At 42.8% G+C, this 22,497-nt stretch overlaps 1 protein-coding gene across 3 annotated transcripts in view; it reads right to left on the bottom strand.

The window, feature by feature from the left end:
• Nhs (NHS actin remodeling regulator) overlaps positions 1–22,497 on the bottom strand; it is a 358,921-nt gene that overhangs the window by 77,577 nt on the left and 258,847 nt on the right. Inside the window, exon 1 of one of the 3 annotated variants that reach the window (XM_060375275.1) lies at positions 781–6,968. The exons of the other annotated variants lie outside the window; for them this stretch is intronic. Within the exon in view, the coding sequence (XP_060231258.1) occupies positions 781–1,006 (226 nt within the window). The 5' untranslated portion in view covers positions 1,007–6,968. Of the gene's footprint in view, positions 1–780; positions 6,969–22,497 lie in introns of those variants that run through there. 3 annotated transcript variants of the gene reach the window in all.

The following is a 22,497-nucleotide window of genomic DNA, read 5'->3' as shown; positions in this document are numbered from 1 at the left end:
GGACAGGTATGCCAAGGGAACAGAATCGATGGGGTTAACACTGCCATAAACTGAAAAGCTCCAGCTCCCTCGATTCTTTTCTCCAGCCCATCCTAACAGTTTCTCTGCTCTTCAGCGTCACAGCTCCATGACAGTGAAACCCCTGCACGGGCAAAATGTCACCCAACATAAGTAGCAAGGCAGAAAAACAGGAGCGAACCCTGAGCGGGATCCCTGACTTCCAGCGGTTAGAGCACCCTCTCCCCAGGCCAAGCCTCAGGGAGCTCTCCAATCACAGTTCCGTCAAGTCCCCATGTCTCCCTCAGGCCGCCCACCACCTAACACTGCATGCAGCCTTTGCAGACCCCTCTACCCAGCGGCTAAGGGTCTGGACAGCAGCTTGGAAAAGTGGCGCCCCGCCCCAAAACCCGAGATGAGGGTAGGGGGGTGGGGAGGAGGCGGCAAACTTCAAAGCTGCAGCTGCAATATGCTTTTTTAAAAAAATAATAATAATAAAAATGTCCCTGAAAACCAACACTGTTCCGTTTGTCCCTCCAAGCTATGTGCGGTCCACCTTGACCGCCAGCTCACCCTCACTCAGCTTTGCCAAGGAGATCAGGCTCTCCCAGACCTCAGCCTCGGGGATTTCCTCTCCTCCGGCTAGCGCGCAGCTGGGCTGTGGTCCATGCTTCCTCCACCCCCAAGTTCACCCTCACCCCAGAGGTGCAAAAATTTAGTTTAAAATTATGTCAATTGCCCATACCCCTTCCCACCCCCAAGCTGGTCCCCTCTCACACACACCCGCGTGGCCTGGGCTGCGAGTCGTGGAGGATCCCGAGGGGTTGCGGTGGGGTGCCGCGCCGAGGCTAGCCTCCCCGGGCGTCTGTTCAGGCTCGGGCTCGGCCCTGGGCAAGGCGCCCCTGCATCTTTCGCCAGGTGCAGAAATCCTACCGCCCGTGCGCCCCGGGCGCGCCGCCGGGCCGGGTGCCGGCTCCCCGGGAATGCGGCCGTCAGGTGAGGTAGGCATGCGTGCCGGCTCCGCAGCGAAGCAGCAGCTGGCTTGGGCGCTGGGCTGGGGATCTGCCTCTTCTCCCTCTCTCCGCAAAGGAGAGGCCTCGGAAGGGGGGGCGTGGGGCTTTCCAGCGCCTTAGTGCGTTACGACCGCATTCCTCCTTCCTTTTTTTTTTCTTTTATCTTAGTTTCTCCTTCAGATGCAAGAAGAGAGATCGCAGGAATCCATGCCCAATTCCAGTCTAACTCGGTCCAGAAGCGGAGAGAGAATTATGAATGGATGCTGCCTTCTGATGAGGAAGTCGACTGGGGAGGTCTCTGCGCACGGCGCGCTCCATCAAAGCAGGGGCATTGGCCCCACCACTGCTTCAATGCTGCAGGCTGAGCCACCTAATTGACCACTGGGAAATCAGGTGCCGGGAGACCTGGGCGGGACGTAGCCCCGGGGCCACGCTGGGATGAGCGCCTGGCCCGCGCAGACAGCTTCGATTTACAGCCCAGTGAATGGGGAGGACTGCGGCAGCCAAACCTCCCCAGCAGCAAGCAAGGCTGCACCAACGCTCCGCAGACAGCAGCCCGGCTCCGCGAACATCTCCGGTGTCCGCCGGGCTAGAGAAAATCAGGCTAGAAAGAATCTGTCCCCTGCTGCCAGCCGCAGTGATCTGCAGGTCTCAGCCCCCAGCCCGAAACTCGGCGGCGCGCGGGAGCCGGCTTGTGCGCTTCCACGAGCTAGAGGTTGCGGAGGATCCCGGATCCGGATTTCTTGTACCTGTGCGATAGCGCGAGCGCTAGGGCTGCGCGTTACCCATACCAAGAGTGGTGGCAGACTCCACATCAACCAACAGGCTGGACCCACCGTTGCTGCTCAGAATTGTACCCCCGTGGCTCCCCTCTCACATCCCAGTCCCCAGCCTCTGGCCACAGCAGAAGAATTGGAGATGCCAACCATGGCAAGAACTCCTTCTGGGGCAAAGGACTGAGATCAGCTATGGCATGTGCTGGCATGTAACAGGGGTAGAGGGGCAGGAAAGATGTGACATTGCATCCCCTCCCCCCATTCATCTCTGGAGTCTGCAGCCTCACATCTATACACAACTCACTCTTCCCTGGCTTAAACACACTGCAAGGACAATGCCTTTGCAGCCATGTATTAATCTCCAGGGAAGGATGATTTACTAGACCAGCTCCGAGGTTGAATCAGGATTAAAAACCATGACACTGTGTGTTCATGCCTTAGGCAGGCAGGTTCTATATATAACAGGCCAGTGCAGAAGACAGAGTCATTTAGGGCCACTTAAAACAATGCTTATGAGATACAATCTAATATATAGCAAGGAGGAAACCAATGAATGAAATTATCCAAAGAGGCCTTGTGGAATGCCCATTTGCTCATTTGTCTTGAGGCTTTTGAAACTGATTTAGGGGAAACTTGACTATTTTCTGACTAGGCTGTCTATTTGTAAAGGGAGAGGTTGATGCCCTGGGCAGATTTGAATATATAAGCAAGATTTTGTCTGTGAGGCCTTTAGCTCCACACATTTTGCCAAGGTCACAAGAAATCACGGGGTATGCAGGAGCACTGTGTAAAGAATACTTTCTAATTGGCATTACTATGAATTAATTATTGTGGTCACATGAAGAATCACATTGAACTCAAGTCAGTCTGTGTTGGCAGTACTCTTCCAACCTTGCTCATGCCAACCGGTTTGGAGGGGCTCCAGCAGCCAGCAAGGACAGGGACTCTGGCAGGAGTTCCCATGGAAGACAGTGTGTCCAGGGCAAAAACCAGGGGCCCATGAACCACAAAGTTTAAAGGCAAAGGAAGAGGTGAGCAGAGAGGAAGAGAGAGAGTTGAGTCAGAGAAGCAGGTCAGGATGGGGACAGACCCCACATCGGAAGCTAGGGAATGACAGAATTGCAAAATCACAGTGTGATCAAGAATGCCAATGCCACATGTCAGAGATATTAGTAAGGAGGGCAGACCTGGATCTGGGAAGCTTTGGGAAAGTCTGTGGAGGGTTGGGATGGGTCGAAGAAAGGCAAGGATTACTATTTGTTTGCTTCTTTAGCCATTCTACTTGAAGGATCTGCAAGAGCAACAAAATCAAACAATGGGGAGGGCATCAGAAATGATATACACAGGCCCTCACCCAAACTTGCTGCATCACACTGAGGGTGAGGCTCAGTGGCTATCTATCTTAAAGCTAACAACCTCTAAGACCAACTTCAATTGGAGGGAGGCTCTATCATGTGTGAGCTCCAATTTCCTAGTGTGTTGAGAAGAGAATTTGTGTAAGGGTGAACAAAATGGCTGCCCTCCACAACAATCCCAGGCAAGACGGCAGGTAGCTGATGGCCAAGTCACAAATCACACAGTCCAAGCAGATGAACTACTTGCTCTAGGTTTTCAGGGCTGCTCCATCAAAGGAGAACCTTGACGATGAGGAGTGCAGAACTGTAAATGGTGATGAAAACAGCCAATTATTTGCCCTTTCATAGGGAAATGTTTAATACTTAGGTGGTTCTTAACAGTGGTGATGGAATTAATATAACCACATTATTTCAATTTGAAGTGTTTTATAAAGTCCCATAGAGAAAAACAAAACAAACAAACAAATATGAGCTTTAAACTCAGAAAGACCTATGCCTGAATCCTACCTTCCAAATCCATTAGCAAGTGTGGCTTTGGGAACATTCTTTAATTCTGTAACACTTGGCGTCTTCACTTGTGAAATGAATGTAAGAATATCTAATTTAGAGGTATGCTAAAAGAGTAAATAAGACAACCGTTACAAAGCATGATGTTGGTGGGTCCTTCCTACCTCTGTTTGAGGTCTTCATATACAGGGCTCATACTGTATATTCCCCACCCCCCTGTGATTCCCATGCCCTGTGCCATGATTAGGATACCTAAAGTTTCCTATGGCTCAAAAGTTCAAATACTTACTGTCAAGTATAGCTACTGGAGACAGTGCAGAGACTGATCCCTCATAGAGCTAAAGTTCTAAGGACTTAGTTTATACCCATGTCCACATGGGTGTCACACTTATTTTTATTGAAAGCCAAGGATACCAGGTCTCAGGAGAAAGAATTGCAAATGTTTCTTCCCTTAGGCTAATGAAGATCTACAGCAAGAGTGGACAAATTTGATCTGAAAAGAGTCAGACAGAAAGTATTGTCAGCATTGCAAGTCATGTGGTCTCTGCTAAAATCACTCTCATCTGCTGGGGTAGCTCAAACACAGTGGTAAAAATGCACCATGTTCCAATAAGTGTCTGTAGTATTCACACAAATCAGGGAGCAGGGGGGATTTACCTATGGGCCCTAGAGTGTGAATCTCTGACTGACAGTGTGGCTCAAAAACAAATCTTTTTCACTGATGTTGTTAATCCCAACATTGAGGTGTGGTCCTTTCTCCAGCATGAGGTTGGACACAGAAGAGGAACTGGCCAATGGAACACTGATAAAAGTGATGTGTGTCTCCAGGCAGGGCCCATAAAGCTCCTATCCATTCCCTACCATATTCTTCTCTGCTTGCTGAACAGAGGCCCCATGGGGGTGATGGATCCCCAAGATAGGTACACAAATGACTATACAATGACCTGCATTAGACTTACTAAGTGAGAAATAAGCCACTGAAATGTTGGGGATTTTATTCCAGAATTCGCCTACCTTGAGTAATTCATTTTCCTATCTCTTTAATCAGACGATGGAAAACACAGTTTAATGCTTTGCTGATTACTTAGGGTCTTTATTAAGAAGGCTTATTATTGGTCTCTATGGAAACACAGTTCTAAGACACTTTTTGGATTTCCAAGCTCGCTCTTTGATATTTAGTTCTCAGCTGTCATTTCTCTCACCCTCCTTCTAGCTCATTCCTTACAGTTGGAATTGAGAGTAGGCCCAGATCACCTCTTTCCCATCATACGTACTTTCTCCTTAATGTTTACCTAGAGCTACTTTCTGGCTTCAGTGTCTTTGGCTACAAAACTTACCCATAGCCTGGTGACATCTGTCCACTAAAAAACTAATTACCTGAGCAAGAGCCTTCAGGATGAAATGCATGGGCTCCCTGACAACTATTTACAGCCTTGAAAAACATCCTTCTGAGTAAGCTTTCACTTATTTCCAGACTTAGGGCTGTGTTCCAAAAACCTAGTCATTGGAAGTCCAGCAGCTCCAAGAAGAACAGGCATTTCTGCATTGTCTAGCCTATTCATTTTCAAAGCTGTATTTCTTCTACCAGCTATGTTGTGGGTTTCCATGGTACAGACTACTTATATCAGTTGACATTTATGAACTCATTGATTTCTGAAATACTGCCTCTCCCTGCATACTGGAATATCCATTTTTTAAAACGGATATCCACTTAATTGAGTATTTCCTTGATGCCAAAAGATCTTAGTTGGCACCTACTTTGTAGGAGCTGGGAAAATGGATTTTTAAATTGTACATAATTTCATTTAGTTATAGAGGTGGTATTTACAGAGAATTTACTAAGAAAACTCAGCCATGTGTTAGACCTGGAGTCTGAATTGTATTGAATGTTGAGAATATTATCTTCTCCCAGCATGAAGTAGAAATCTAAAGAGGAAGTGAACTGGTGAGGCCAGACTGAGGAGAAGCAGAATAGAGGGAATCTGCCAAGGGAGTCTAAGTACCTCGACAGTCTAATTTCCAGCATACAGATGTTGTTTAAAGAAAAAAAAATGACTGAATTTAAAGATCCTCTGTTTTTTTCCCCCTTCAAAAAAATGGTAGAGACCATCTACAAGGTTTCCTGTAAGTCTTTCATTTTATCTATTACTCTATGAGAACTGGAACCCAAGATAACTTCGCAAGGAATTTCCAATATATTTCTCTCCATTTCTGCTGAGTGTTCATAATTAATGACTACACCTAGAAACTTCAGTACCTGTATGGTCAGAAACATGCTCAGATCTGGGTAAACTTTTTATCCCCAAATGGCCTTGTTGGTGCCCATGGGGGTTCCAATTCCAGTTCTACTCCTTTTCCACCATATCTACCTACTCTTGGTGTTTGCCCAGAGCTATTTCTCAGTCTTATTTTCTTTGGCTCTAAAATGTACTAAGACCCAGTGATGGATACTCAGTTTTGCCACAGAGGCTTACTTCCCTGAAGCTATTGAATGTCTCCTGTCATAGATATGAATGTGGCTATACTTTGCTTCTCATCTATTCTAGAGTAGCAGCCATTAGAACTGTTGCTACCCCATCCCTTCAAATAAGAGATCACCAAAATATAAAAATGGATCACTCATTCATAAAGAATTGTTGTTTGTTCATACGTATTTTATACAACAATTTTTTTTTATTTTGTTTTGCACAACTGGGGATTGAGCCCTGGGCCTCACACATGCTAGTCAAGTGTTCTACCACTGATCTTTATCTTCAGCCCTTATCACAACAAATGCAAACTAATTTCAGAGCACAAATACCTAAGTTAGTATCTATATGGCTGCCTGAATAAATTTTTTCTCTCCACATTCTCCAAGCCATCTGGCATAAACTACTGTATTGTGACCTGTTAAAATAAGTAACAGCTGTGATAATCCCTCTGGATTTATAGCAGCTATAAAACTTCGCATATACTGGCAATGCATATAAAATAATAAATAAAACCATTATCATTCTGTGCTGTCTTGGTGGGAATTATGATGATTTAGCCAAAATGGAGCCCTATGGACTGCATCAGAACAGAAGTATTAAGCAGTGGTTTTGTCCAACCTGGCTTCCTCTAGCCCCCAAAGACATAAGCTTGCTACTTAAGTAACTTGGAACTCCTGATTATTTTCAAAAGCTTTCTCCAGTGCTCTTTCTGAGAAAACATGGTTTCCAGAGGCTTTCCCCAAATCCTATTATTTCAAAATTTTTTAAATGAGAGTGGGTTCCCCAACTATCCCACAGTATATCCATTCAGAGCATGCAGGGAAAACAAGCTATGCACAAATAAATTTAAAAAAAAACATAAAATATTTTATAGCACAAAATCTAAGGTTTATTTTTAGCAATTGTTAACTGTAAGTTATGTTTGCAAACACTGCCAAAATTCCAAGTTGAAAATATCTTATCAAAGTTATCTCTCAAAGATATGTAACACATGGGTAAAAAAAACAAGCTGGGATCTGGCAGAGGTATTGCTGCTTTGATTCTAAGCAAAGGACAGTTACCATGCCCACTCTACATGGATTTACAAATGTAAGGAGGCAAGGAAAAAAACTAGCATGGAATGACATTGCTAACATGAGATGCCTTTTATTAGGTTCTGGACATAACACCATAATCTCATTCCTGTTTTATGGTTATCATTCCTGTTTTATGGTTGAGAAAAATTGATGCTCAGGGAGATTAAGAAATTTGCCCAAGGGTACCCAAACCTTTTATTTTTTTAATTCTTTACAATTTATTCATTTTATATCCTGATTGTAGCCCCCTCCGTCATCTCTTCTCTGTCCCAACCTTCTTCCCTCTTCCTTCCTATCCCCTTCCCCTAGTCCATTGAAAGGGGGAGTTCTCCAGAAATAAATCCACACACCTACAGACACCTGACATTTTACAATGAAGCCACAAACATACAATGGAAAAAAGACAGCATCTTCAACAAATGGTGCTGGTCTAACTTGATGTCCTTATGTAGAAAAACGCAAATAGATCCATACTTATCACCTTGCACAAAACTAAAGTCCAAGTGGATCAAAGACCTCAACATAAAACCAGACACCTTAAATCTGTTGAAAGAAAAAGTGGGAAAGAACCTTGAACCCATTGGCACAGGAGACAACTTCCCGAAGAGAACATCAACAACTCAGGCTCTATTCTTTTTTTCTTTACTCCATCTTTTTGGAAGGCTGTCCATTATGCTATGACCCATGGAAATTTCATGGGCAGTAGTCCATTGTCATGGCCATGAGAAATTTCCACATCTTTCCAGTTTGAATGCAAGCAGGAGATTCGTTATTATTGGAAGAACTTGGGAGTTATATTGATTTACATGCATAAAAATTTTCAGACAAGTTACTTTGTTATTATGGTGATTTCAGAAACAGCAACAGTGCTTTTTAGCTCATCCTATGAACAAGTGGAGTCTATTTCGGAGCAAATGAAGCTTATGACTTCATTTGACCAATAGAGTGCAATAGAAATAATGTTGCATACATTCTGAGCCTGGACCACACAAGCCTTAGAATTTCTGCTAATTATAATTGTTAACCACACTTGCTGCATCTCTACTAAGGGGAGTCAAGATAAGCCTGCTGGATGATGAGACACTTACGGCTCAGCATCCCCATTCCCACGCCAGCCACAGGCGGTACTGCTGCCACTTGTCTGGGTTCACAGCCTGCTAGCCACCAGACATATGCAGGAGTCCACCCTAGGTCTCATACCTTAGTCTAACCAACTCCAGTTGCGTAGGCATGTCCTACAGAGCATAATTGAGCCAAGCCACCCCTAGGCAGAAAATCTTTCTGTCAGGTCCCAAAGAAAGTCAGGACAAATGGCTAATTGTGATGCCTATTAACATACCAAAGTGTTTGCTTAGCCTCTTGGCTCACTCAGTACCTATGGCTCCTTTGAGCACTTCTCACCTTCCCCCACTCCCTACCCCAAACCTTTCTGGCCTTGGAGCTTCCCTTCCCTTCCCCCAGCATCTCTTTCCTATATAACAAGGCCATTTTGGCCATGGAATCTCTTGGCTCTTCTCTTCTCTTGGCTCCTGTCTCGGTTCCCTTGGCTTTCGCATGGTCTTCTTGGCCTTCGCTCCTCTCTCTTTTTTTCCTCTCTCTCTCTGCTCATGGCCTGGTTCAGTCTACTGGTCCTGTTTAGTCCACTACTTTCTCTCTCTGCTCTGGTCCCTTCCATATGCCTCTGGCTGTATTTTCCCTCATACCTATAATAGGAAAGAGAACCTCAGCCATATCTTAAGGCAGTCATATCTTCATTTTCACTAACTACTTATTAAGCATTAGGGTGCTTGGTTATGTGGAAAAGGCTAACTGATACAATTTTTCAAAAATAAATGCCTGGTCATATGTTTAAAGTTACTAATGTTGCAATTATTGGTTTGAACACTGCAATGATAAAGAAATGCCTTATAAAACAAATCTTCTGAAGACTATCTTTTTTCATAGCTCAGAATCTTCACCTCCCCCCAATATGACCCATGAAGGTATGAGTTCAGACACAGTTCCAGAATTTGACCTCTCTGCTCTGATCCTAGTCTTGTCAGACTGACATTGAATTACACAGTTTAAGGTAAAAAATCAGCAAGGTGAGGGGGCCAGAACTACCGTCAGGAAATAATTGGGGAATGAAAGGAACAGAACAGATGACATGTGTAAAGTCTACAAATGCCAAACCATTGCCCAGAGAAGAATTACAAATGCAATGTTGTGGAACAAGAAAGAGTACAGTTTTATCTATCTATCTATCTATCTATCTATCTATCTATCTATCTATCTATCTATCTAGAATTGGATGTCAGCTTTGTATTCAATAGTCATAGCCATAGCTGTATTCTATCTATCTATCTATCTATCTATCTATCTATCTATCTATCTATCTATCTATCTATCTATAATTGGATATCAGCTTTGTATTCAACAGTCATAGCCATAGCTGTCTTCTTAAAGAGACAAGGTAGTCAAAAACACAGGTGGGAGAGAGAGAAAGAGATGTCTACCCTCCCCTTCCCACACACTTTAGAAACTTATAGATGGATATGCTTGAAAGGAAGGAGGGAATAATTATAAACTAAATTAGGGCCAAATTGAATTATCTCAGAAAGGAAGAAATAATGGCTACAACTAAATACCTCAAGCCGTGGTTCTCAGCCTTAGATACGTGTTAGAATTTCAACAAAGAGAAAGCAACTCCCAAGTCTGCACTCTCTTAATCATGACATTAATTACCAACTTTATTTAAGAGGAAAAATGTTCAGCATTTGGTGCTTCCATCAGTTTCAGCAAAAAGCTATTTCTTCTTGAAGAAAAGACTGGTGGGTAATATATTAGTTGACTACTCAGCTATCTTGACTTGTGGGTGCTTGGGCTTCCTTATTTTACCAAATATGGAAGCATTTGAACTTTGAATGATTTCATTTGTCTCTACTTAAGTGCCCTTTAGTTAAACAAACACACAAATAATTATGCAGGCGGTATTTTCATCTATACATCGAAGGCAATTTTCATTTGGCATTTATGATACTACAGGAATTAGTTAATTTAGTTTATTTTTCTTTTTCGGATAATGGTAAAAAAATAAAGGGGGGGGGTCCTTCAGTTAACTCTGGCATAGTTTTATAAGGAGTGCAAAAAAGAAAATCAGAGAAAAGACTTGATTTGTACCCCCAAACACCTGGAAGTAAACGGGTATTCTGTGTTTCTCCGAAAGAAGGCATTTTGCCAAGAGACTTCCTGAATTTTCAAAAGTCTGACTCTAACAGTATTTACAGCCATTCTTAGTTCAAGCCCTGAACTTGCTTCCATACTGTCTAGGAGCTAGCTAGATAGACTGTGTCTTAAAGCATTCTGGAGTGGCAACAAATTATAAGGATAGGAAAGTGTTGAAGAGGGAATGCTGTGTTTGGGAAATATAAGCAACTTTGTATGACTGAAAAATATAGCTGATGCAAAGAGCTTCCATGATGCATGCATTATTATTCTGAGAGGCAAAAAAAAAGACTTTAAGGGGATAAAAAGGTTGATTCCAAGAGTTTCTCCAGCAAGCAACAAGGGATGCTATTAGCCCAGGGCAGCTTTATGACTACTCAGAAACAGGAGGTCCCTGTGAAATTTGGGGAGGCAGATGGTGGTATAAAGGTGACTGATTGTAGAAGGGATATACAGTTTTGTTTTTTTGTTTGTTTGTTTTTGGTTTTTGGTTTTTTTTTTTTTGTAGTTGCAAGAACAGATGTAATCATACCATCTTTTTTTATTTTTGCTCAGAGACATTGTAATCCCTCCCAGCATCTTCACCATAGTAGTGCTGAAGTTTAAAAAAAAAAAAAAATGAGAGAAACTGTCTTCTTTCTTATCACTGAAAACACCATCTCTTTATGCTGACCTGCCACCCTGTCCAAGCAACAGTGTCAGAAACTTTGCATGATAACTTCTTGACCTGCCACAACCTCCAGCACTTGTTAATCTATCACCTTTTATGATCCCACAGGACATTTACAATCTTCTCCTAGGAAATAAATATTTGAACAATAGGTCATTGATAAACAGTGCTGTGCAACAAATATATCAGTTACATTTAGTCAAGTTTGCTAGCAGGAAAGATCTGGAGTCAGGAAAGAAATTGAAGAAGAATGTAACAAACAGGCCTTACCCAACCTCTTGCCTTTTCTCACTGTCTCACATTTAGTAGAGGTCATTTCTCTGGCTCAGTTTTTAATTCTTACAAATTAGATCTAAGTTCTTCTCTGCTTCAGTTGTTCTTCATAGGGATAGCACATCCTTGAACTTTTTATTTGTATTGAGTATTTTCACTTGTGTGACGCTACCCCAACATTTAGTTTGGAGCTGTCATTTTCAGATCTCTACTGGCAGTGTGTGAAAAGCAAGGATGAGGGTGAGTCTACATTCTGGCTCTGTACCATCTTAGCCTGATCAATGTAACGATAATAGTGATTGTACCTGCATTAGAGGGGCTGTGATGAAGGTCACCTATGACAGCAATAAGAATAATCCTGCTGATTACATAATAGATGGCCACTAAATTACTTTTAATACTAACATTCTAGTTGTCCCCAATCATTGGGCCCCAAAACTTTTAGCTCCCAACATCAGTGAACAATCCTGGACCACAGTGAATAATCACTTATGGTGGAAAAACAAAACAAAGCTTAGCTTCTATCTTAAGTAGAGTTTCAAGCACTGTGATAAAACACCATGACCAAAAGCAACCTGAGGAGGAAGGGGTTCATTTCATTTTACAATGTGTAGTCCATAATCTAGGGAAGTCAGGCAGGGGACTAAAGGCAGGAACCCGGCGGCAGGAAGTGATACAGAGGCCATGGAGGGGAGCTGCTAATTGCCTTGCTTACCATGGTGTACTCAGCATGCTTTCTTATAATAGCACCCAGAATTACCAGCCCAGGGATGGTCTCAACCATAGTATGCTGGGCCTTCCCATATCAATCCCTAATTTTAAAACTGCCCTACATGCTTGCCTATAGGTCAATCCTATGGAATCGATTTCTCAATTAAGATCCCTTCTTCTCAGGTGACCCTAGCTTGAGTCAAGTTGACATAAAAACTAGCCAGCACAGCCTCCGATCTTAGCTGACAAACTTATAAAAACAAGTTTCATTGTTTCCCCAAACACCTCTCCTTGGTGACTAGAGAGGTAGATCACTAGAGAATGTGCAGATTAAAAGAAAAAGTGATAACTGGAGCCAATACGTTTTGAAGTTGTTAAAATACATTGTGGACTATACAGAAGCAAGTCCAGGACAGCCAAGGTGACACAGAGAAACCCTATCTGGAAAAAAAAATAAGTTGTGGACAACAAACACCCAGGAGAAATGATACCACAAGCTATTGGCTTGCTATCTACTGTACCTTTAGCCAAACATACATCCACAAATGAAATCGCAAGCCAATGTACGAAATGTTGCATTGAGAAATAGAATGGAGTTTAAAAAAAAAAAAACCTTCTGATATGTGGTTAGGTCTGCTTTCATTTTGCCAGAGGTAGGCATGATAATAACCAAAGTATAGCAAGATATAAGACATGAGAACCAGACACAGAAAAGAATAGGATAAGATTAGAGGCAAGAAAATCAGAGAAAAAGAAAGTTTTGTTTAACCATGATGATGATAACATCTCTCCATGAAAGACTCTGAAGGTTTTGCTCATATGCTTCTAATGGCACCTTCTAATTTTATAAAAGCCAACCATCCCAACCATGTTCTAGGCACTGTGCTGTGTGTTTCATTTCCATTACTTCACTCTATCTCCACAATTCTGTAAAGTTTGGAAGAAGACAATGCTTAGAGGTCATAACCATAAGATGATATTTCCTGCCTAACAAAGTCTTACACATGAATGTATACATATACATATACATATACATATACATATACATATACATACCGGTTCATATCTCATCATATCTCTCAGGAGGTTTCTTTTCCTTTCATCTCCTCTATTCTATATTGACTTTTTTCTTTCCCTAATGATTTGAAATTTGGAGAGATTTTTTTTTCTACTTTGTTTTTGTAAGCAGATATTCTTGGAAACTTAATTATACACCAGTTTGATTCTGCTATTCTTTCATACAGTGCAGGATGTGTTGGGTTCCTCAACTTTGCCCCACATATAAAGGAAGATGTAGGGCAAATTCTGTACCCAAAGGACATTATGTAGGCATAGAAGTCTATCAAATTACAGTGAATTACTCTTTATCAAGCTTCTGATTTCATAGCTATTTTCTGCGTGATATGTTGGACCACGGGAAGAAAGGCCATTGACCTACAGAGAGCTGCAGCCACAAGAATGTTGTACAACAGAAAAGTCAGTGGGGTTTTGTTGTTGTTTTATTTTATTTTATTTTTTATTATTGAATTCAAACCCTTCCTTTCTCATATGAATCAAGGCTGTACCTTATCTACCAGATATTTCTTCCGAGACCATCAGTGGCTGGGACTGCCACCCTCCTATAAAAGCAGAATAGACAAAGAGAGGCAGAAGGCAATTTGGCAGCAGAGAACATTTTTCCCAGGCAGAAAATGGAGTGACTTTTAGCTTATCTGCTGTCACCTTGTTAATGTGATCATTGTTCTTCAAAATAAAATCTCTTCTTCCTACCCACAATGTCTTTCGTGTAAAAAAAAAAAAAGAAAATAGAAAGGAAACAACTAAAAACTCAGAAAGGAGGTACTAAAAAATGTAAAATAAAAGCTTAAGCAAGAGACACTGCAAACAAACATATTGCCCAGGAAATAAACACTCAATACACAATTATCTTCATTTTCCCTGGTGGTCATTTTGCTTGCTTTCTGTGATAGGCATGGGAAGCACTGGAAACCCACGGCCCCTGTAATCACCCTTGATTTTCAGAATAGGTGCCACAAAGTGGTATTAGTTGTGGTGCAGAATTCTTCAACCATTCAAGCTGAGGGCTTTGCTGCTACTGATGTGTACCCCTGGCCTATTTTCAAGCACTTCTTTATTTCAAAATTAATCATCCAACTTTAACTCAGTTCTAAAGGTTTCCAGAGGGGCGGGGGAGAACTTAAATAGAGGAATAGGGGCATCAGAGTTGCTAATGGTCAGATTCCATCCATGGCAAACACAACACAGAGGCAAGGTGGTGAGATGAAGGATTTACTAAGTTTTGAGGAATATAGCAAGACTTTCTCCAAGTTCTGTGGTAGCAGGAAGGCAAGAAAGGAGCAAAGATAACATTCCTGGGGGGCATGGGTCCAAAGCTGAGGCAACACATGTAGCTTTGCCCTGCTTGGAGTCCAACTTTCAGCATCTGGCTACTGGGGAACGAGAATCTGACTCCCTTCTGCATCGGTTACCTGCAATTTTGGGAGCCTGTGGCTCTAGTCACACATTAGATATAATAGTTAGGCTCACTAGCAAAACTACCAGAATAAGATCCTTCTGAGGAGTGAGCCCTCTTGGTATTTCCTCTGAGAACCCAGAAGAGAGAAAGCCAGAGTGTGCAGAGGCATTGAATGAGCTACAGAGGATATAAGCACATTATGCCTTGCCTATAGACAAGAAATTCTTCTGTTTATCTTTATGCAAAGAAGACTGCATAGTACAAAGAAAGTGTGGCCAGCAGATTAGAGCTGTCTTTAGCTTCCCAGAGTGTTACACTGCCCCCTAAATCTTACTATGTTCTCTACAATCAAGCCTCCCACGAGTGCAGAGAGAAGGCTAGGAACAACTGAAAGCAAACAGGCAAAAGTCAAATACAACAACTCATCATACACATTGGCCCATTAAACCCCACCCAAAACTTGATCTGCCATAACTTATTTATGCTAATATTGTCAGTTCGGAAGTTCCCTCCTCCATCAGTGTCACTTGACTTATCATGATACCTCATAAGGGACAGATGGTCTCTCTACCCTGAAGATGGACTGCAGGACACTACCTTTCCACTGCTCATGGGTCAGGATGTTCCTGGCTTTGAAGTCCTCGAGTGCAGAAGCATACCATAGCCATGCCAAATGCCCAGATTGAAGTCCAATGCCCAGGAAAGAAATGTTGCTACTTCATAAAGTTTTGCTCCCCAAATGATCACACCCTTTGAGGTGCTGACCATGGTGCACACCCTAAATGCTACAGAAAGAGAACACAACTCATTATGGAGCTAAGAAAGAAGCAAAGACTGGAATTCCGAACCTCAAATATTCTATCAAGTAGCAGTCATGGGTGGTTGGGGGGCACGGATTTCTCAATGATGAATGCTTGTACCTAGTTTTTTGTTTTGTTTGGTTTTGTTTTGTTTTCTGGTTCATCTGGGCATGCCCAATCCAGTGTAACATTTGGCTTCGTTCCCTCCCCTAAGCATACTGATGGTATTTTCATGTCCCATCTGCCAGTGCCTCTGATGAACATTAGGCCAACTGGGTTGATGCAGAAAGGATACCCAATGTCCTGGCCCTCTGCCTAAGATATGCAAATGGAGAGCAGCTTTCCAGACAAAAAGGTCTTGCTTGCTTGGGCCAATGATGGGTTATTTTCACTATTCTTATTATCTGTATCTACTATGAGCTGAGCATCTACAGGTACATCATCTTAGAGTCCTTTACTGCATTCTCTCATTTAATTTTCTTTGAAGGATACACAAGACAAATATTAAGATGGCCATCTGAGAATTAAGGAAATGGTTGGCCTGTAAGTTGCCCTACACCTACAACTAGTAAATAGTTGTAAGGATTCAGACCCAGATCTGTTACATACCAAAGTCCAATTTCCCTTATACTATAGCATCACTGCAAATCTACAAAGGACAGAAGCTGTAATAAGCAACATGACGCAAACAGTAGAAGTTTCCAAAGCTGCACTCTAAGATACATTGGTAGTTTTTTTATATCTATCTATCTATCTATCTATCTATCTATCTATCTATCTATCTATCTACCTATCTATTGACAGCACCTCACTCTGTAACTCTGGCTGACCCTAAATATGGTTTAAAGCCCATGCTGGACTTGAACTCATGATCCTTCTGCCTCAGCCTCCTGTCTGCTAGGATTAGAGACATACACCAGGATGTCCAACTTCATGCTTATTTTCTAAAAGCTAACCATCCACTTTAAGAAAATTTTTTAATAATTTATTTCTACTTTATGTACATTGGTGTTTTGCCTGCATGTGTATCTATTTGAGGGTGTCAGGTCTCCTGGAAATGGAGTTAGACAGCTGTGAGCTGCTATTGTGGTTGCTGAGGTTTGAACGCGGGTCCTCCGGAAGAGTATTCAGGCTCTTAACCTCTGAGCCATCTCTCCAGCCCCTAAGAAACATTTTTACAGTTAAAAAAAAATCCCAATAATGAATACAAAAATCAGATAAATTAACTGAAGAATCGGAAACGCCAATAAAATTGACAAAATGGTCTTTGCCGCAAGATGGTAGCAATCAGCCTCTGAGTGCAGAGTTCTCAGGAATAAACTAGGGGTCCTGAGCTAACATTGGTGCTGATTTAAAAGCTTTGGTATGGAAAATATGAATGACTATCTTGCTATAGATAATGACAGTAGTTGCTGGGGCCCCTGACAATTGGCTACGGCTTGCACAAGTGTCTTACTTAGACCTTGTGCATTTACTTGACCATCCTGAGTGGGTATCACACACCTGTCCAAATCACTAAAACACCCTCACAAGCCAGAAGCAACAGAAGTCTGGAACTTGAGTCACATTCCCCACTTTCCCTGGTGTATATTTTTATACCTTTCAAGCTTTGCCCAAATATAGTCTATCAGCTTCAAGATCTAGTATTGTTGCTAGGTGGCTATTTCATTCTTCAGATTGGAAAAATTCATCAGGGGTTGAGGAGGAAAGAAAACAGAAAGTTGTTTTTCCTTGAATTATCCCTGTGCTTATAAGGCAATCATACAAAACAATTGTTCCACAGCTTTAAATCTAGTAAATAAAACTCCCTTTGAGACTCCAGTTTGAAAGATGTTGAAGATCACTGTAACTACATTGTTTCTGTAATAAACACACGCCCCAAACCTCTAACATTTTTATAATGAAACCTAGTATAATAAAATTTGGGTTGGTACAAAAAGCAGTAGTTTTTCCCTTCAGCTGTTTACTATGCTGAATGCACTATCTGCCAAGCCCTAGGTTGGAGGCACCTTTGATTTAAGGTTCTGGTCTTTCTACATAATGAGCCATCCAGTGTCAGCTGAGGTGTCAATTCCCAAAGTAAATAGCATGCTGAAAGCCACAAGAAGTTGAACCCTCTGCCTAGCTGTCCCAGAGTGGGTCCCCATTCCTTCCTGGCTTGTCACCCGTTTTCACACGTGCAACCTCCTCCCAACTTCTCAGCATCCCTCAGGATACAGTGGGTCAAACCACTCAGATGGACCTTCTCCCCATCTTTCTACTTGGCCTTGAGACAGAGACTTTCTGCCAGGTACCTTGAAGAACATTCTTGCTTTTGGCTTCCCTTCTGTCCCTTAGTCCTTCTGGCTCAATGAATAAATGCTACTTGGCCATTGAGCATGTCTTCTGGATCTGCTGATCTGTATGGCCTTACTTGGGTTTTGGAGGGAAACTGAAGACTCTGGTTCTAGTGAAGTCCTTATGCCTTTTCCGGGCCAGTGATTCTTTACCCTGGCTGCACATTGCTATACACCTGTGGAGTTTTAACAAGAAAACATACTGATGCCTGGACCCATTTCTGGAAACTTCTGATTTAATTGGTCTGGGAGGTGGCCTGCCCATGAATTTTTGGTTCGTTACAATACATGCATATGATACTAGGGACTTGAAAATCCACTACAAAATCTGGAAGCTGTAGTATCTTGACACATTGCCCTAACCGCAGTGGCCACCCATCAAAAGCTGTCTTCCTTCCTCCTCTCTGGTAATAAAGATGCGCAAACCAGTGTTTCCCTATCACACCTGCAAATACAAGTAGAATAGAGCTGCACACAACACTATTGGTTAGACTAATGGAAGACTCACTCTTCAAGGGTGGGACTGCATCAGTCTCCACAGAGGCAGTCAGTGGTAGCAAACATACAACAAAGTGCTTTCATCCAGGCAAAGAGAATAGATAGACTGGGGGCTGTGATGTCTGTCTGCAAAAGAAACCTAAATAAGGATCTTGGTTTATAATAAGAGAGTTAACCCTAATGCAGGAAGAATGATTCAATATTGAACCGGAATGGTTCAATACTTTTCAAAGAAGGTTCTATATGTGGCCAATCTTAGGAAATCAAGAAAGTAAAGAACAATACAAAAGAAGTGGGCGGCACTCAAAGTGACTGAAAACACTTAACAGGAGGCCACTGAAGAGGGGGAAAAGGAAAGGGGAGGGAACTTGAACTCAGTTCAAGGCTGCTTAAGGAGCCTCAGGGACATAAATCTCTCCTCACCCAATTTCAGAATGGGTGAGTGATCCCGAGAAATTAATGGAAGACAGAGGTTGGGAGTGGGGTTCCAGGGTGGCATGGAAATGATGGAGGGGTGAGGAGGCCTAGGATGACCCCATGCAAGATGCAGTCTCTTTCCCCAACACCCTGCGCCAAGGCTCTGCCCTGGAAGAATCTTCATTAGATCATCCCTGCTTTCTCCTTCAAACTGTTTAAATGTAGAACAGAGCAGCAGGGGGAAAGACTGAACTCCCTTTCAGTCTCAGCGAGTCCACCTTCTCATCAAGAACACAAACTTTAGGTCATGTGAACAGCGCAAGGAACCGGAAACTTAGGAGCCCCTGATTGTAAATGTCAAAGTCAGTTCTGAATGAGGAGCCAGGCGCGCTTTCCTTCCTCACTTCTGTCCCTGGGAAAGGGCTCACTTTTTTTTTTTTTTTTTTTCAGGAAACACAGCGCTGTTTCACCCAAGAATAGGAAGCAGCTACAGACAGAAGGGCAAGTCCCTCTCCAGGAGCCCAGCTCCCCCTGCCCCCCTCCCTCTTTGTCTTGCCAGGAAATGCTGCAAACCCCAAATACCTTCATTCTTGTGCATGCAGCAGGCAAGAGCCATGCTTGGATTCCCGCTCTGCTTCTTAAGGAAGGGCCTTTTCTTTTATGCAAAGCTTCTCGGAATGCCGGAGAACTGAAAGCTGATCTGCTTAAGTCAGCACACAGGGCAGGGGGGTTGGGATGGCGAGAAGGGGCAACCTTCAGCAAGGAGGATGGCAGATTTTCACACAACCTCTGCACTGCCTCCGGGACACCCCCTGGAGGGGGAGATGGTCTCACCCAAGTGCTGGGCCAGCTGCTTATCCCTTTGGAGTTCACTTGAATGGCAATTCAGGAGTGGGACAGCCTCAGACACACCCTGTCTCCAAAGGAGGGGCTTAGCACTACTCTATTCCTAGCTCTGCACAGCTCAGAACACAGCGGTACTTCTTTACAGCATTGGAATTCCAAGTGCAGTTGGCTAAGGTATCCTTAGCATCAGCATCACCTGGGAGCTTGCTAGAAATGCAGAACCTCAAGCCTGACCCATTTAAGAAGCTCTGCCAGGTGCCCTGTGGCTATGGAAACCATTAGTACACTGCTAGAGACAGGAAACTGAACAAACACTAAAAGCAAGGGCACCACAGGAACCTAGCCCCTATGCCTGCTGCCCAATCACAAGAAGGAATTCATTCCATCCCATCACTCCACAGCTTGCCCCAGAGTCCTCCCATTTTTCTCATCAGGATGGCCTTGGTTTTCTTGGCTGTGAAAATTTTACTTGCTGTGAGGGCTGAGCAACAAGTCTGCAAATATTTGCAAACCTATCCAAGAGACAAGAGTGACATGGGGTGATAGGATTAGAGTTTGCTATTTGCAGGTTGCAGATGATTTTCTAATCCTCTCTTTCTCTCTCTCACTCTCTCTCTGTCTCTGTCTCTGTCTCTCTCTCTCTCTCACACACACACACACGCGCGCGTGTGCTCGCACACACACACACACACACACACACACACCCCACCATCACCACCACCACCACCTGTATCAACATGCTCAACAATTGAATACAGATAACAGTAATAGGACAAGAAAAGACTCATGAAGCCATTTCACAAACATCAACAGTCCTGGACTACGGTCAAACTTTCTCTTGGCATAAAGGGAGTCCAGGGACTTTCACAGCCTTTCTCCAATATGTTGTCCTAGTACCTTCTTCACCTCTCGCCTGAGCCCAGCAAATAAATCTATGAGCTAAGATAAAAATAAATGGAAAAAACAAACAAACAAACAACGGAAGAAGCAGTTTCAAGTGTCTGAAGAACAACTGCTGAGGTGAAAAGACTGATTTCTTTTCAGACAGTCATCAAAACTTTGCATGACCACAGCTTGCTGAGCGGTGAGCTTCATCACCTTACTTGTGTGCAGTAAGAAACTGGATGGTGCTGAGATTCTGGGATGCACAAAAACTGCCCAAATCAGACCTAGTGTGATGGTGATGATGATGCACACTTGTAATCGGGACACTGTGGATGCTGAGACAGGAATTTCTATGAATTTGATGACAATTTTGTCTATGTATTAAATTTCTGGCCAGCCAGAATTACATAGTGAGACTCTGTCTCAAAACAAGAAGTCTTTCCTAGGGAAAAGCACACCAAGAGGTTATCCAGTACTAAACAGTCAGCCCTGAAAACACACATACAAGTAACATTATACAGACTGAGCATGTTATAGCTCATAATATGTATGTATATATACATACACATGTGATAACAACTAATTACAGAGAAGAGCCCATAAATCTGAAAGGGAATAATGAGGAGTAAATGGGAGGGTTAGGAGGGAGGAAAAGAAGAGGGAAATGACACAATTATATTAATCTTAAAAATAAAAGGAAAAACATTTAAAATAACAGCAAAAGCCCAAATCTGGCGTAAACCTTGTATAAGTGACCCAGATTGGATCTTCAGCTTTCTCATTGTCAGTCAGTGACATCAATGAACGACAGAGCTGTTGCTTAAACTACTGCTAATTGCACTGTATCCCACCATTAACAGAGTGTCTGACCCCTGCATGAAGGAAGAAAGGCAAGGGTTGGAGAAAAGTGAGAGGGAAAGTCAGTGATAGAAGAAGCAGAGAGGGTGGAGTTGTGGGTTATTGAAAGCAATCAGGGTGAGCTTTTGCGAGAAAAACTGAGGAAAAGAATGGTAGTTCAAACTCTTCTACAGAATTCTAGTCTTGCCTCAAACAATGCTCACTCATAAAAGGGCTCTCACAAATGAAAGGAAATGCTGCCATTGTTTTATTTTCTCTGGGAAATCATAATAGGTTTTAAAAGGTTAATCTTTCTCTCAGCCCTGTTTTTTCCCTTCCAGTGACCCCAAGCTGAAAAGGAAAAATATTTGCACTTGGTGTTTAAAAATCACAGTGAATTAGCTTTTGTTGTTCATGGCAAAGACATTATTTAGCTGTCCAGAATCAAACCAGATGTCAAGGGAAAGAGAGTGCCCTGTATTCTTTGAACTTGCCTTTCACCTTGACAGAAGGACCAAGGGGGAAGCATGATGAGATGAGAGGATGGGGGTGTCTAAAAGTATGCAAATCTGATGTGAAGTTCTGACATAAGTACTGCTCAGTTTGGGGTAGGGTGCTGTCTGTGACACCAGAATGGAATACCTGTTGAACCTAAGATATGGATTCACAGGCCAGAAGCACTAGTCCCAAGGGTGATAAAGACCAATGACAACACTACTGAAAGATGGAGAAGAGCATTAACGGACAGAGTGAAAGACAAAAAGAGTTCAATTGAACTTGGTGGAACACCCCATATATCAGAGAAGGTGAAAGAGGGATCTTTAATCTCCCTTGGATTCAAGAATGTTGGCGGTATGTACACTTCACTAAGTCCACCTCTCTAAAAAAGGGGGAGCTATAGATGTTAGCAGCTCACACTCAAAGAAGCTAAAAGAGAGGTGCAGCTAAAAGAGAGATGTACCTACTAGTGAAAGGGGTGTAGTCAGAGCATCAATGGTATTGGCTGCCAGGTTTATGATGGAGCCAGCCTCCGTATTTTGTGGCTTTGCACTCCATTGGGATCTTAGTGTCTCCTTATTACTTGGTTCAAATTTCCGTCTTATGGAATGAGGGTAGAAGAGTCTGAATCTGATATACAGCACCTTCAGTGACCAGGACCACAAGCTGGCATGTCAAACGGCCAATGCATCTGCTGGGGTTATCATTTGCATGATAAGTTGTGCCAGTAATTAGCTCAAAATCAATTTTCCAGAGCCCTTCTCATAAGTTCCAGCAATACCCACTCAAATGATCTATAACCAGTGACTTGGGGATTACAGCTGTCCAACAATCTGTGCTCTTTCTCTCTC

This window comes from Meriones unguiculatus, chromosome X, assembly GCF_030254825.1.
Source record: "Meriones unguiculatus strain TT.TT164.6M chromosome X, Bangor_MerUng_6.1, whole genome shotgun sequence".
Taxonomy (NCBI): Eukaryota; Metazoa; Chordata; class Mammalia; order Rodentia; family Muridae; genus Meriones; species Meriones unguiculatus.
This window is presented reverse-complemented; position numbering and strand designations above follow the sequence as displayed.